At 42.5% G+C, this 14,075-nt stretch overlaps 1 protein-coding gene across 2 annotated transcripts in view; it reads left to right on the top strand.

Moving 5' to 3' along the window:
• Nucleotides 1-1,809: 1,809 nt before the first annotated feature.
• Nucleotides 1,810-14,075, top strand: part of USP32 (ubiquitin specific peptidase 32) — a 433,758-nt gene continuing 421,492 nt past the window's right edge. For both annotated transcript variants that reach the window (XM_063954012.1, XM_063954011.1), the window contains exon 1: nucleotides 1,810-2,309. In XM_063954012.1, coding sequence (XP_063810082.1) covers nucleotides 2,252-2,309 — 58 coding nt within the window. In that variant the 5' untranslated portion in view covers nucleotides 1,810-2,251. The remainder of the gene's footprint in view (nucleotides 2,310-14,075) is intronic.

Raw genomic sequence — 14,075 nt, 5'->3', positions numbered from 1 at the left:
TTCTACAGGTCTCCAGGAGGCCTGGAAAACATGAACTGTTGGTAGATCTCGAGGACCGGTTTGGCCAGCCCTGCTATACAAGATCAGGTATCATACTGTGATAGGCAACGGACAGAGCCAGCCCTTTGATCAGAACTGACTGTGCCTTGCTGCAATGCAGCCTAAGCCAGCACAAAGCAGTGTGAGAACACCTATTCCAGTTCCCCCTACCCCAAAGCTAGGGCTCAGGGAAGAGTGAGTGGCGTGGCTGATGTGAGACACATCTTATGCTGGCCATACACTTGTGCGATGCCCCGCGACGCGACATCGCGGGGCATCGCACCAGCAGTTCAGGTGCGATCAAATCGCACCTGAACTGCCAAAGTGGGTACCATGCGATCATGCGATAGATCGCATGGTAATCATGTGATGGGCACGTCACCGCCGGGTGCCCATCACACATCGCAGTGCGATATATCTCACGTGGGTTTAAAACCACATGCGATCTCACTGCGATGCAAGAAATATTATGTGCAGCACATAATATCTTGAGATGCGATATTCGACCGGCGTGCCCGCGCATCGCGTCTCAAGGTACCTAAAATGTGCATACAATCCTTCGATTTCTCTCACAAATGTGGTCGAAATCGAAGGATAGCACCGATTTTTTCTCTTATCTCATAAATGTATGGGCACCATTACAGTGCTGCTGCCCTCTGCACCATGAATGACACTCATCACATATGAAGTAAATGCATGTTGTATGATAAATAATGGCTTGTTGCTAAACTTTGTTTACAGTGGGAATTGAATGACCTTTGTGCAATCATAGTCTAGTCACCTTCAGTTTTTCCAATTCTCATTGATCAGTTCTCTGCACTAGCTTGTAGTACTGTAACTGGATCCTCCTTGGAATGACAGGATAGTGGAGGCCACCCCGCATTCTGTAGCAAGGGTATAGTTAACAAGCACCAAACTAGTACACACACTTCAGAACTGTTCCTAATTTCCAGAGACATTCCTAAGTTTTAAATTGTGCCTCCTTGTAAATATTTGTTTCTGGAAATGTCCCTGTTTTTGTAATGTTGCTCAACTGCATAATAAAATGCCACATTTTTGCATATTTCATGCAGTTCCTACCTTTCATTTTTTTTTATCATAATTTTGCTAAAAAAATGTTTTTAATTGAAAAGCTGTTTTTGAAATGAAGAAAAAAAACAAATAAATAAAAAAAAATTGATCAAATTCTGTGAACATAACATCAGGAGGACTGCAGTGCTCCAAGTACTGCCAATACAGTATTTTGTGGGAAGCCCTGTAATCAGGAGCAAAGAGTCCATGGAAACTGTTTTGCAATCTTGTGAACAATACAGTACCTACACACCCTTTTCCAAACTCTCCATGAAGTCATCATCAATATATCATTATCACAGCATTAAGTTCACTGCAGCCACATATGCTAACAAAAAAAAGTTTGAATAACTTTTGTCAAATATATTTTTACATGTGACCCATCAAAGTGATAGTACCACTTCACAGAATATGAATTTCATTTTTGTAAATAATAGAAAGTATATATACAGAGGTAACACAGAGAAAGTAGAGCAACCAACGTGTAAATTCCTATACTATTGGCAGCACAGTGTACCGGCCATATTATACTGAGAGTGTAATACAGAGAGGACACAGGAATAAACACTTTCACTTCAAACACTACATTTTGTCAACACAGTGGAGTGGCTGTGCCCGGATCAAATATGGCCGCTCGTGTTAGGACTCCAGCGGTCACATGAGCACCTGCTTATGCTACGTCAGTATTTGCGATCAGTGCGGTGGTGCGGGGCAGGAGAGCAGCAGCGTATCGCCCTGATAGTGACATCACGTACAGGTCGGGTGCCTCGGCGGAAAGCTAATACCGAGGACAGGAAAGCCGCGAGGCAGCAGGGCTACAGCCGCTAGGCGGCACTAGGCGGAGTCCGCCCGGCGGTGATGCAGTGTGGAGCGGCTGTCATGTGACTGTTTCGGTGAGGGGGCGGGGTTTCCGTTAGAGGAAGCAGCAGAAGCAGCAGAAGCAGCAGCAGAGACGGCGCTGTAGCAGGGGAGGGCGGGGCCGCCGGGGTTAGTGTTGCTGAGTGAGAGCGAAGCAGGTGATGAGCCCTGGAGCCGTGCACACCGACAGCGCACAGCAATAAGAGGGAGGAAGGCGGGACAGGCAGCCACCCGGCCATGGACTGAGGGAGACGCTCGTATCATTCTTCTTATCGGGATCATCATGGGGGCCAAGGAGTCCCGGATTGGGTTCCTCACGTATGATGAAGCCGTCAAAAGGGGTAAGGAGGCGGACGGGCCGTGCACAGGGTGACAGCAGGTGATCAGCAGGAGGTGCGGTTGGGTGGGCACAGGGGGCCTGGCTGGGAGAGCGCAGGGGCAGCTGAGTGACAGATGATGGTGTGGGATGGAAAGGTCACTGTGTGACGCGGGGTAGCTGCCTCCTGGCATTAGCTGCTGGGTAACATGGGGGTGACTGGCACATTGGGTGGGTGGGGGGGGGGGCAGATGCATGCACGGTGTAATAGTTGTACTGCTCACTCAGCGTGTGTGTGTGTGTGTAACAGGGGGGCAGGCAGAGCTCCCCAGCCTGCGTCCTTGCATATTGCTGCACACTCCATGCCATAGTCAGTGACAGGCGTATCTGCTGCCTGTGTACTACTGATGCAGACCAGGCTCTGCAATCATATCTTCCTTAAGGCTCTGTTTGTGGACCTGTCTCTATGGCAGTGACGTTGTACTTTTGTTGGAGGGTTTCATTTGTGCTTTATTTAAATTTTTATATATATATATATATATATATATATATATACTTGAAATATCAACACTGATTTACATATTGTTTTCTTAATGAATGAGGCAATATCTTTTAGTTATCTGATTTATTCTATTTGTTATTAAAAATATAGTGAATTCCACCTATCTGAGTAAGTTTTTTAGATGTGTTTTTCTAGCTGTGTAAGATCTGACAGATACATTTTAATATATATATATATATATATATATATATATATATATATATATATATATATAAATATAAAACCCCCCCCCCCCCCCAAACTTCCAAGTTGTTGATTAGGTTTTTTTAAATTTGCATGCAAAGCTACAACTGCGTATTATTTTTTATCTAAGCTTTATTTACTTATGATGGTGTTAAAAAGACGAGAGAAAGTTTAGGAATAAATCATGTTAGAGGTTTTGTACAGCGATTGTCCATAATGGCACTTTCTTTTTTTTAAATTATGTTGCTTTAAAGAATTATGCCCAATATATAATTTTGCAAGGAAATTACAGCTGTCAGGTTAAATAGATAGAGCCATAAAAACATTTACATAGCACACACAACTCACTCTACTTCATTCCCAAAGACTGTCAAAACTAGATAACCTAAAGGAATGCCAGTGCATGGAAGGGTATTTTATGTTCACTAGCACTGTCATACTTTTTAGTGGTGTAGATATCTTTACTTTCCTTTTATGCAGTAAAATTGTAAATACAATATTTCAAAACCTAAACATTATTTGAAATTCTTTGTAAAAAGCTTATGACATCTTAAAGACCAAATGCATAAGTTGTCCTTCAGGTGGCATGCAAGATGAACGTATGCTGCATTTTTAAATAAAAGTTGAATTAATATACTTGTGTGATGAGAACACAATTTATGTTATTAGTGCTGTAATGTAGTTTTTTTTGGGAGTGTCTTAATATATTTTCTACACCCGTCCTATTGAGTAAGTATCTCAGGTTTGTTCAGTATGTAAATAGTCTATTATCTCCTGTCAGAGTCGCTCCCAACATGGCAGTGGATAGAACAGGACACTTGCTAATCTAGCTTTCTCTTGAGAATAATTAAGTACAGCCATACATAAAGTTCTCGGCGTCTTTGGTATTTTCCTTTTGTTTTTGACAAAACAATAAAATGTTGGGAGTTCCTGGTCGTGCTTTGGCCATAAGAGCCATAGTTAATCTTTCATGCTCCAGTCATCTTATAGCGGCTGCAGGACAATTCATACCAAAATAAAAAAGCTGAGAATCTTAATAAAGGAAATCTAGATGTACTTTGTGTTGTTGCCAAGGTGAAACCATGAAATAAAAGGTGATTTTTATCAAAGCTTGGAGAAAGATAGGTAGAAACCGATTAGTCATTTTACAGGCTGTGTTTTAAAAATGTCTGTCAGGAGCTTGATTGGTTGGTACTTTATTTCGATTCACTAGCTCTTTCTACTTTTTCTCTCTACTGCCTTTAATACCCATTAAAGGGCGCCATTTAACAAGAATGGTTATTACCAGTGGCATATTTAGTATCGCAGGGACACTATTACTTACCCCAGCTCGAGCAGTGTCCCCTTTCCTCAACAACCTCCTCCACGATATTGCTGGCAGCTTATTGGTGCCAGAGGTGGCTATTGTGGCAAGCTTCACTGAATATTGGTATCGCCATCTATAGATGGCGTAAGTGGTACAGTGACAAATAGCAGTAGGCTAAACGGGTGTAGTACAGTATGCCGGCGCTCGGGCTCCCGGCGACCAGCATACCGGCACCGGGAGCCCGACCGCCGGAGTACCAACAGCGTGGTGAGCGCAAAGGAGCCCCTTGCGGGCTCGCTGCGCTCGCCACGCTGCGGGCACGGTGGCGCGCTATGCGCGCCACAGTATTTTATTCCCCCTCCAGGGGGGTCGTGGACCCCCACGAGGGAGAATAGCTGTCGGTATGTCGGGTGTCGGGATTCCGGCGCCGGTATACTGTGCGCCGGGATCCCGACATTCAGCATACAGAAGACCACCCAGCTAAGCTTACTGCTGTTTGTTAAATACTGAAAGCAGGACAAATCCCCTTTAACGAGTACTGAAGGGGTTATGTCTCGTTAAAGGGCCCCAAAGTGTGGAATAACTCATGTAGAATTGAGGAGTCAGTCCATAAATTTTAAGAACTGGGAAATTATTTAAAAAGACTTTAATCAAAAATGGCACTCAAATCTGAATTGCATATTGACTACCTACTGAATAAAGCAAGGCATTACCTGTGTTACCTACAACTGAATTAGAGGGTTAGAACTTATTTGTATGTCACAGTAATTCAGTAAAATTATATTACATTGTGAATGTGAATCATTCTGGATGTTTTCTTATATTTTGACATAGCTTTCATTGGCACAGTGTGTGTGTTTGTGTCCGATCTTCATGCTGTCAAAGTGTGGGGCGCTTAAAGGGGGTACACATGGAGCGATGTTCACTTAATTTCTAAACAATCTGACTAGATTGCTTAGAAATTAAGAATACATTGGCTCCATGTGTAGGAGTGCCGGCGACAGCGATGCGCGGCCCCGCTCCTTGCTCAGCACACATCGTGCTGAGTGGGGTGGGAGAATGTGTGCTGAGCGGTCTGTGATAGATCGCTCAGCATGCATCTCCGGGAGAGATCTCCCAGGTGTACCCCCGTTTAGCCCCCTCTCTGCCTCAGTGACACTATGTGCGGGATTCAGTTCTTTTCACCCTTTTCCACACCCATTCTGTTTCTGCCCTCAGGGACGTTGTATCATTATTTCAGCTCGCTACCCCCGGAGTAGCGAGGCACCCAACCCTTTACACAGCTAAACCGGATTACTATGGGCGCAATATGCTCAATAACGGAGATCGTTTTAGAAGGAAATTGGGCGTGATACATCATTTGAATCTCGCCCTATGTATGAGCTAGGAGTGTTAATCTTTAAATCTTCCGCCCCAAAAGTACTTACATGAGCCAAAAGTGATTTTGGCTTCAGAAGCTTGGTTGACGGATCCTGGGACAGCACTTTCAGGCTTCAGAGTGGTTCTTGCCTTCTGGGACACTCAAAATGCATTACATGTTCAAGATTTGAAACAAGCAGGCACCATCTTAAACTTTCTGGCACTGCACTACAGTGATTCCTGCTGTGGCTTTAATGCCGAGCGTTACCGAAGGCTCACCACTAAGCTATGCGCAAAGCACATAGAGGGGAAGGGGAGTCCTGAATATACAGTTGTGTCCTCATAAAATCTGCGGCAGCTACATAGTAGCACTTCGCATACAAATTCAGACTCCGTCACACACAAATATAGAAGTGTCTCATATCGAATGGATGAGCACAGTCTCCTGGTGTGTAAGTCGCATCGCATGCCCGGCACTAGCTGAGTCTCATGGGACCTGGAGCGCTGAGAGGTTCTGTGTGGTGCAAATGCAGCTATAATATCTGTATAATGACATGTCGAGGTTAAAATGTAATAACAATTTAGAATTGGTTTAAACATATTTTGTTACGGTTCACTAAATAAACATTTTACAATGGTGTTACATGCGTAAATGAGTTCGGCTGGAAACTACTAAGATACTTTTTCATTTTAACTCAAAGGACAAAGGCTTCAGAATTATCAAAGGTTGCTTAAACATTAGCATTCCTTTATGTTCTATTAGCACAAGTTTGAGATAAGGATAACTAAACCTTAGCACACATTTGAAAGTTTCAGCCCAGCAGTTTTGCTGTTTGTTTATGGTAGGAGAGAAGGAAATGCTAGTAAAGATATTCCCTATCTGGAATTTATTCAGTAAAGTTGTCCATACCCATGGAACATTTTCCAGCTATTTGGCCTAGAAATTAGTGTTCCTTGGGCCAAAGAAGTCTTTGAATAAAATCAACATTTCTGTTGAGATGTAAATGAGTAAATCCTGTTAGCCAGTTAATACATCTGTAGTCACCCCCAAGCTGCAAATGGTTGTATTCGTAAGTTTTTACCACTTCATTATTTTTTTTATTTTTTTTTAAAGCCTGTTGGCATTATTAGGTAGCCGGGGTGACGTTGTTTACTTTCTTGGCAAGTGTGTATGTTGCCGATCTTTAACGATCCTCGCTGTCGGCCGTGCATACAGCTCAGTTTGCACTGTCGTCCAAAAGCTGCATGCCCGGCCGCAGCGTGACGTCACTGAGCGATCTGGTCGTCCTATCGCTCATTGTGTACACACTGCTGCCGACCAGTCCGGGAGGGGAAACACTAGGCAACGTCGCTCATAGAGCACATTGCCTAGTGTGTACCCACCTTTTTAGGGATGGACCAATCCCTGTGTGAGATTTATCAAAGCTTGGGGAGAGAGATAAAGTACCAACCAACCTGCTCTCAACTGTCTTTTTTTTTTTTTTTTTTTTTACTCTTACACATCTGTAAAATGTCTTTATAGCTCTCCAAGCTTTGATAAATTCTCCCCACAATCACTGGAGTACTCTTCTGTAAGTTGGGCTGGCTCTTGGTGCCTTATTGTCAGCTGGGAAACATAACAGAAATGCTGTACATTAAGCACATGAATAAGGCCCTGGGAAAAAAGAATGCATTAGCCACTGTAAGAGCTACTTAAAAGCTTATATATGCAGGTGTTGCGATGAGGTGTTTTTAAGGTTTGATGAGTATACTTTAATATTGTCTGTCCAAAAATAATGTTAATGACCTGGACAGTCTACGCATTTTTTTTTATACCAAGTGTCTAGCAGTACAGCTCTTTAAATGTATTTTGCTTCATTTAGATTTGTTGATGCTCAGTAGGAAATAAAGTACTGTATATTGCAGAACTACTGAAGTGGAGCTTTTCTCTTATAGTCCAGTTTTGCAGACCTAGGCCTAGGGACTCACATGAGACTTCCAGCGCAGGCATGCTTTAGCTCTTAGAAACCAACCTTTGTTTGTCTGCATGAAGTAGACTGTTACTGAGTAATTTAATTAATTGTGGTGTTAGCAAAGTGCACAGTAACTACATGGAAACACTCATAACAGCAACATTGCTCATCTTTCTTCACATCTCCATGGGGGTGCGCAGTTTAATGAGTGATGTTGGGCTACCATAAGTATGAGTTCTGTGTGCGGACGCAGATCATAATAATTTCTGTTGCCCGCCAAATTTTCTGGCATATTAGCGCTTATGTGCTCTGTAAGTATTGTATGCTTGTCATGTGCCAGGTTCTCTGCGCTTACAGGGGTGTGGATCATTGGGTCGACAGTCAATAGGTTGACCCCATATGGCCGACAGGGTCAGTAGGTCTACATGTAAAAGACAGAAATTTGAAAAGGTTGACATCAGTTGTTTTTTTTATGTCATTTTCAACGTTAAACCACATGTAACCCCAATTAGTGTACTGCGTTTGCTTGCCACGCTTTGGGCAGGGTGTTACCTGTGCCAAGCACAGTAGTAGCAGGGCTTACCATTCCCAACCATAGTCCACGTGGATAGTGAAGGATGAAAACGTTGCAAAAACCCCCTAATAAAATAAAAACTTATGTTGACCATTTGTACCTGTCGACCTTTTGACAATGTTGACATTTTGTACCTGTTATTCTAATGTATGTCGACATATAGTGTTGACCTATTGACGACCTATAATCCGGATACAGCTTACAGTGCCTGCTGGGTGGAGGTAAATGCAAAGAGTGAGCTCCCCATTGCAGGAGACTAGGAATTAGTTGGATGTTCAACTAGTCTGTGGTTAGTCATTGATATTGGCATAATGCCCTGACAGTGCTGTGCAAGCCTTGAAATTGGGACTTTGCACAATAATAATTTGGTCTATAGAAAGTTTTCTTGCATGTTTTAAAATCTGATCATCAGGTGAGTGAACACAAAGGCCAACAATAGGTATCTGCACTGCCAGTGATCTGTCCGCTCTGTCAAAGCGCCTTTGGGCCAAATCGAAGCAGTTCTTCAGTCTGCTGATGTGGAAGCGAATCTTAAGCCGCATCTGCCTGTATGTAGCCAGCAATATAAATTCATTGTTTTGTATGGTTTGTAAGTTTTCTGCGATCAGTGCATAGAGCATTGCTTTTCCTTTCATTGCTTTTCCTTTTCCATGGTTGGTTATTGGTAAAGCAATGCATTTTATTTTTTTATTTTTAATCATACATACATACATACATACATACATACATACATACATACATACATACATACATACGCGTGTGTATATGTGTGTATGTATATATGTATATTATATATATATAATCTCTCTCTATCTCTATCTCTCTCTCTCTATCTCTCTCTCTCTCTCTCTCTCTCTCTCTCTCTCTCTCTATATATATATATATATATATATATATATATATATATATATATATATATATTCTTGTATTTTCCTTAAAATACTAAGTACACCTGTTTTTCTTTGCACAGCACACTGAACCCATTTAGAAATCATTAGACTGTATAATTTCGACTATAGGAGTGACATGTTTATTACATATTTTTTTTTTTTATACCATGGAGCAAAGTTGACTTGGTTCATGGAGATGATCTTGGCAGCCGTTCACTATTTATGACCATCTATTTAAGACTTGTTCTTATGATTAGATATGTAATGCACAGCTGTAAAATCCTCTACTGCATCTAATCAAGTCAGTACTTTACCGTTGTTAAAGCCACAGTGGCAGATAGTTTCTTATTAAATAATTCAGAAGGCAGGAAGAAGCAACAATAACATTTACACATGCTGCCCATTTTCTGCTGGATTGTCACAGTGATAAAACATTGAGTTCTTGGTTTAGTTGTTGCATTGTAGAGAAGTAAGGTTGTGCCTTTTTGAAGTATTCTATTTATTATGATTATTATTAGAATGTATATATAATAAAGTTGCTTTTACAAAATGACATAACAAGATACATGCTGTTTTTTTGTTGAAGATTTTTTTTTTTAAATCTAGTGAACAAATTTTTTTTTTTAACATTTTATTTTCCCTATTCTAAAAGATAAGTGGAACTGTGCTTTGTTAATTTACAGAAGACTTTAATATCACAGGAAACATAGATTAGATGTTAAATGTACAATACAGTGCATCAGACATTTGTTTTCATTCAAAGAAAATTAAGGTGGAAATCCACCTAAACTCCTGATGCAAATATAATCAATGAGTTTCAAGTAATCATTAGATAAACATCAGCTGCATATAATTTGGGTTTAGCAAGGCCTTAAGATTAACATAAATAACAAACAACAATTAATGCACTTGATGTACTGACATTAATACAGAAATAAAATTTGTGTTTGGTTTCACTCAATACATTTGAAACTTGCTTCTAGTAATTTTTGTTACTGTTTATCAGTTAAAAATTCACTTAAAACCAGTGATTTCTCAATGAACACAAAATAACACATACAATAATAAGTAACAATAAAACTGGTCAAATGATGAGCTGTTGGATCGCAGCCAAATCGTGAGCACTGTAGCTTCCTCACACTGTTTTTGGTAAAAGCGACAATGTGTTTTTTTTTGTTTTTTATAACATTTGTATTATATATAATATTTGTTTTCATTAGGTTGGTCATAGCTGTTGCAATGTCACAGACAATATTAGACAGTTTACCCAACATAATAACTGCATGTGTCTCCACAAAACTAGAACAATGCTAAGTGATTACTACCCCTTTCAGACCACGTAAGGCGGATCGCACTCGGGAGCCGTGCACGGGTGCTTCCTTGGTGCAACCCGCCTGAGCCCCTATTTGCCGCTGTCCCCAACCCAGCAGTGATGCAGGCACATGATCTCCAAGCGCCGCCTGTCCCTATAGTGTGAAGAGGAAACGGGTCGCATCGACGTGGCTTTCCCGTTCACACAGCACAACGAGCCGGGTTGAACTAGCGTTCAACCCTGCTTGCTTCCCGAGTTGAAATACTGGGTTGCTTGACCCGGATTATTTCAACCGGCTCCTTTCAGACTGCACAGCAACAGGGGTTAATTCCCGGCACTATTCAATCCGCACTGAATTGAATTGAACCCAGTGTCTTTACTAACATCAGACACTGTAGAACAGCATACACAGGCTTAGGCCTGGCCACACAGGTACATAACTGAAAATAAGCAAACATAAAAAGTCCTAGAACTCCTTGTGTTCATTAATTAGTCCACTGCAGTGGCTTGCAGTCACATATGCCTTCCTATCCTGGCATGGCCAATGTCCACAGTCCCTGGCACTACAAACTGTTCCCTACTCACTGGCCTCTAACAGGCATCAGCGCCATGTGCATTGGGTGAATGGGACTTTTAAACTTCCCTCCTGCTTCTGACTTCCTGCTGTCTCTTGGTGAGCTGGAAAACTAAGACTTCTGTTTTTCCAGTTGCAGCTGTGCAATAAATAAAGGCCGCAGTTATAAATCTTCACTACAGGTGCAGAATGTGTAGGTCTTGTTTTCTTCTCCCTTGGAGGGAGCTGATCCAACCAGAATGTGGGCAACTGTGGTGAGTCACGAACCCTCTCACCACAATATATAACATACAATCTACATAAAAATTCAATCAAATCGGGGTTGGTTGGTTTAAACAAATGGTATTTTTTTTTATTTTTATAAACACTCAAAATTTTTTTTATTATGCTATTAGTACAGGCAGGGCGCTGTGACTTATTAAAAAAAAAAAAGCCTGTTATACTAAAAAAAAAGTGTTTTTCTCTGGCTGGGTCCACAGGATTATCCACAGGATAACATTGGGATATTGTCGAGCGACAGCGAAAATGGCACCAACACGGTCACAAGCTTTCTGGCCTCCCAGGATGCATTGGGGCCTCCGCTATATAGTCCCGCCCACTGACTCAGTCAGATCAGTTTTTTGCTTGGTGCAGCAGGAAGCCGCATGGTCACAGGGCTGCTGTGAAAGCAGCCTCAAGTTTTCATTACTTTATTTTTATAGACTTACTGTTTTGGTTTGAGCGACTTTTCTTAACAGCGTCTTAAACGTGTATTAGAAAGAGTCGCTCCAACAACTCCCCACCGGGTCGCAACAACGCTTACCTTCGCGGTACAGTGCTGTCTCGACGGGCGTCTGTGTCGGATGTTCTAGCAAGTCCAGCAGACGTTACCAGGCTGTGGCCGGAGCATGGGGAGACAGTGAGTATATGGACTTCCTCTTACTAGAGGGGTCAGGACACAGCTACGCTGATTTGGTGGAGACTACAAACAGCGTGTTGATGCGCCGAACATCTCGAGTGTGACAGCGCTACGCTCCAGGGATCATAGGCGCCAGGACTAGGTGAGGCCGCGATCCTGGGAGTTTAAGTCAACAGGGGGTTTCAGACGCTCTCCTGGCCGTCCCTCCTCCGAGTTCATGGCCAGTTCCCGCGGGTCTCTCGTTTCATGAACTGAATGACCTCACTTCCGGCTCAGACGCTACCACGAGGGTACTCGGTCGCAGCTTAGACGCTGCGGTTGTGTACACTGGATATAAACCCGTCCAGACCGAGTCGCAGGCCTTTAGTGTCTGCATGCATTTGGAGTCGCTCAGCGTCCGTGTCCGTTGGTGAGCGTCCGTGTCCGTTATCAGTTACCAAGAGCGGCAGTGTACACCAGTAGCGTCTGAATCCACTCAGCGTCTTTCGAGCGTCTTTGCTTGGATATGGAAGTCTGGTGAGTCTCCCTGTATCCCGCTCCCTGGAGGCAGGGTATACAGTACTAAAAATTCCTTCTACTTCTTAGTGTGTACTGTTAATTTTTAGTACCTATTGCATATGAGACCTGTATATTACTGTGTTTTCTGCATGTTATGTTGAAAAAGAACCAGTTAAACAGAAGTACAATTTTCCTACTTATGTATGTTATATGGAGGTTGTATTCTCATATGACAATGTCTAATGCTTTAACATGTGACTGACTGCTAGTAAGTGTGCTGACTTTTCTGTGTAATGTCAGTCCTGTTCTGACCCTCAAATCAGGTGCACTGTGGTCAGATTGATTTCACCTCTATATACTGATTATAGGGTGTGGTTCAGTCACAAAATTGTGTAGTCAATATCAGAAAAAATGTCTGTGAGCGGCAAAAGTGATGAGGAGAATTTGTCAAGAACTCCTACAGCCCTAACATGCTTATCTTGTAAGTCAGGGGTAATTGGTCACTTATGAGGGTTTGTGTGCAAACTGTTTCGCTTTTCAGCGAAGTAAAAAACAGGAGTTAGTTCAACCTCCAGTAGAGCCACCATGGAATATGTTCGCAAAGACTCTGTCTTCAATAGCGGACAGGTTAGCTCCAGTAGCACCACCTCAAGGGTTAGGTTACACTATGAACCCATACATGCAGCTCCCTTCCTATGGTTTGGTTCCAGTAGCCTCTACAAGCAACCAAGGGGTAGGTAAGACTAAGACAGATACGTCTGTATGGCAGACTACACAAGAGGATACATCGGATGATGATGCGGAAACAATAGATTCAACTCCGTATGATGATCAGTCGCAGAGCTTTAGTTCAGATTATGTAGCTGAACTCATTAATGCAGTAAAGGCTGTGCTTTCTCTGGAAGAAACAGCCAAGACAGCGTTAAAAGCAAAAGCACCTGTATTCAAACGAACAAAGTCAGTGAAAGCTGAATTTCCAGCGTCAGAGGAGTTGACGGAAATGATGGATGAGTCTTGGGCAGCGCCCGGTAAAAAGTATAAGATTCCTAGGAGATGGGATTCTTATTATCCATTTCCTGCTGGAGATTGTTCGAAGAGAGAAGTTCCTCCAAAAGTAGATGCACATGTTCTGCGACTCGTGCACAAATCTGCTTTGCCACTGTCATCTACCTCTTTGAATGATGTCACAGACAGGAGGGTAGAGAGCCTATTGAAAAATATTTTTTCTCTTGTGGGTGCAGTGGTAAGACCTGCTATGGCTTCGGCCTGGGTAGCAAATGCAATGGGCGAATGGATAGAGGAACTAGAGAATGACATCCCCTCTCCTACTAGGGAGCAAGAGGATCGTTTTTGCCGTTTAAGACAATCTGCCCAGTATTTAGAAGAAGCAGCCATTGATGTAGGCACTGTTGCTTCTAAAGCTTCAGCCCTGGCAGTAGTCGCTCGCAGAGCAGTCTGGCTACGGACCTGGAAGGCAGATGGGGAGTCCAAGAAGGAATTGGAAGCATTGCCTTTTGTGGGTAATATATTATTTGGAAAACCTTTATCGGATATCCTAGAGTCAGAGGCTGAATCGAAGAAGGTCAGATTTCCGGCTACCTACAACCCTAAGTCCAAGGGTTTAAAATTTCGATCATTTCGCTGGCAAAGCAAAGCGAAAGGTAAAGAGGAGCCTAAACAACC

The sequence above is a fragment of the Pseudophryne corroboree genome, chromosome 2 (assembly GCF_028390025.1).
Source record: "Pseudophryne corroboree isolate aPseCor3 chromosome 2, aPseCor3.hap2, whole genome shotgun sequence".
Classification (NCBI taxonomy): domain Eukaryota; kingdom Metazoa; phylum Chordata; class Amphibia; order Anura; family Myobatrachidae; genus Pseudophryne; species Pseudophryne corroboree.
Note: the sequence above shows the minus strand (reverse complement) of the source record. Positions and strands in the feature narration are given on the sequence as shown.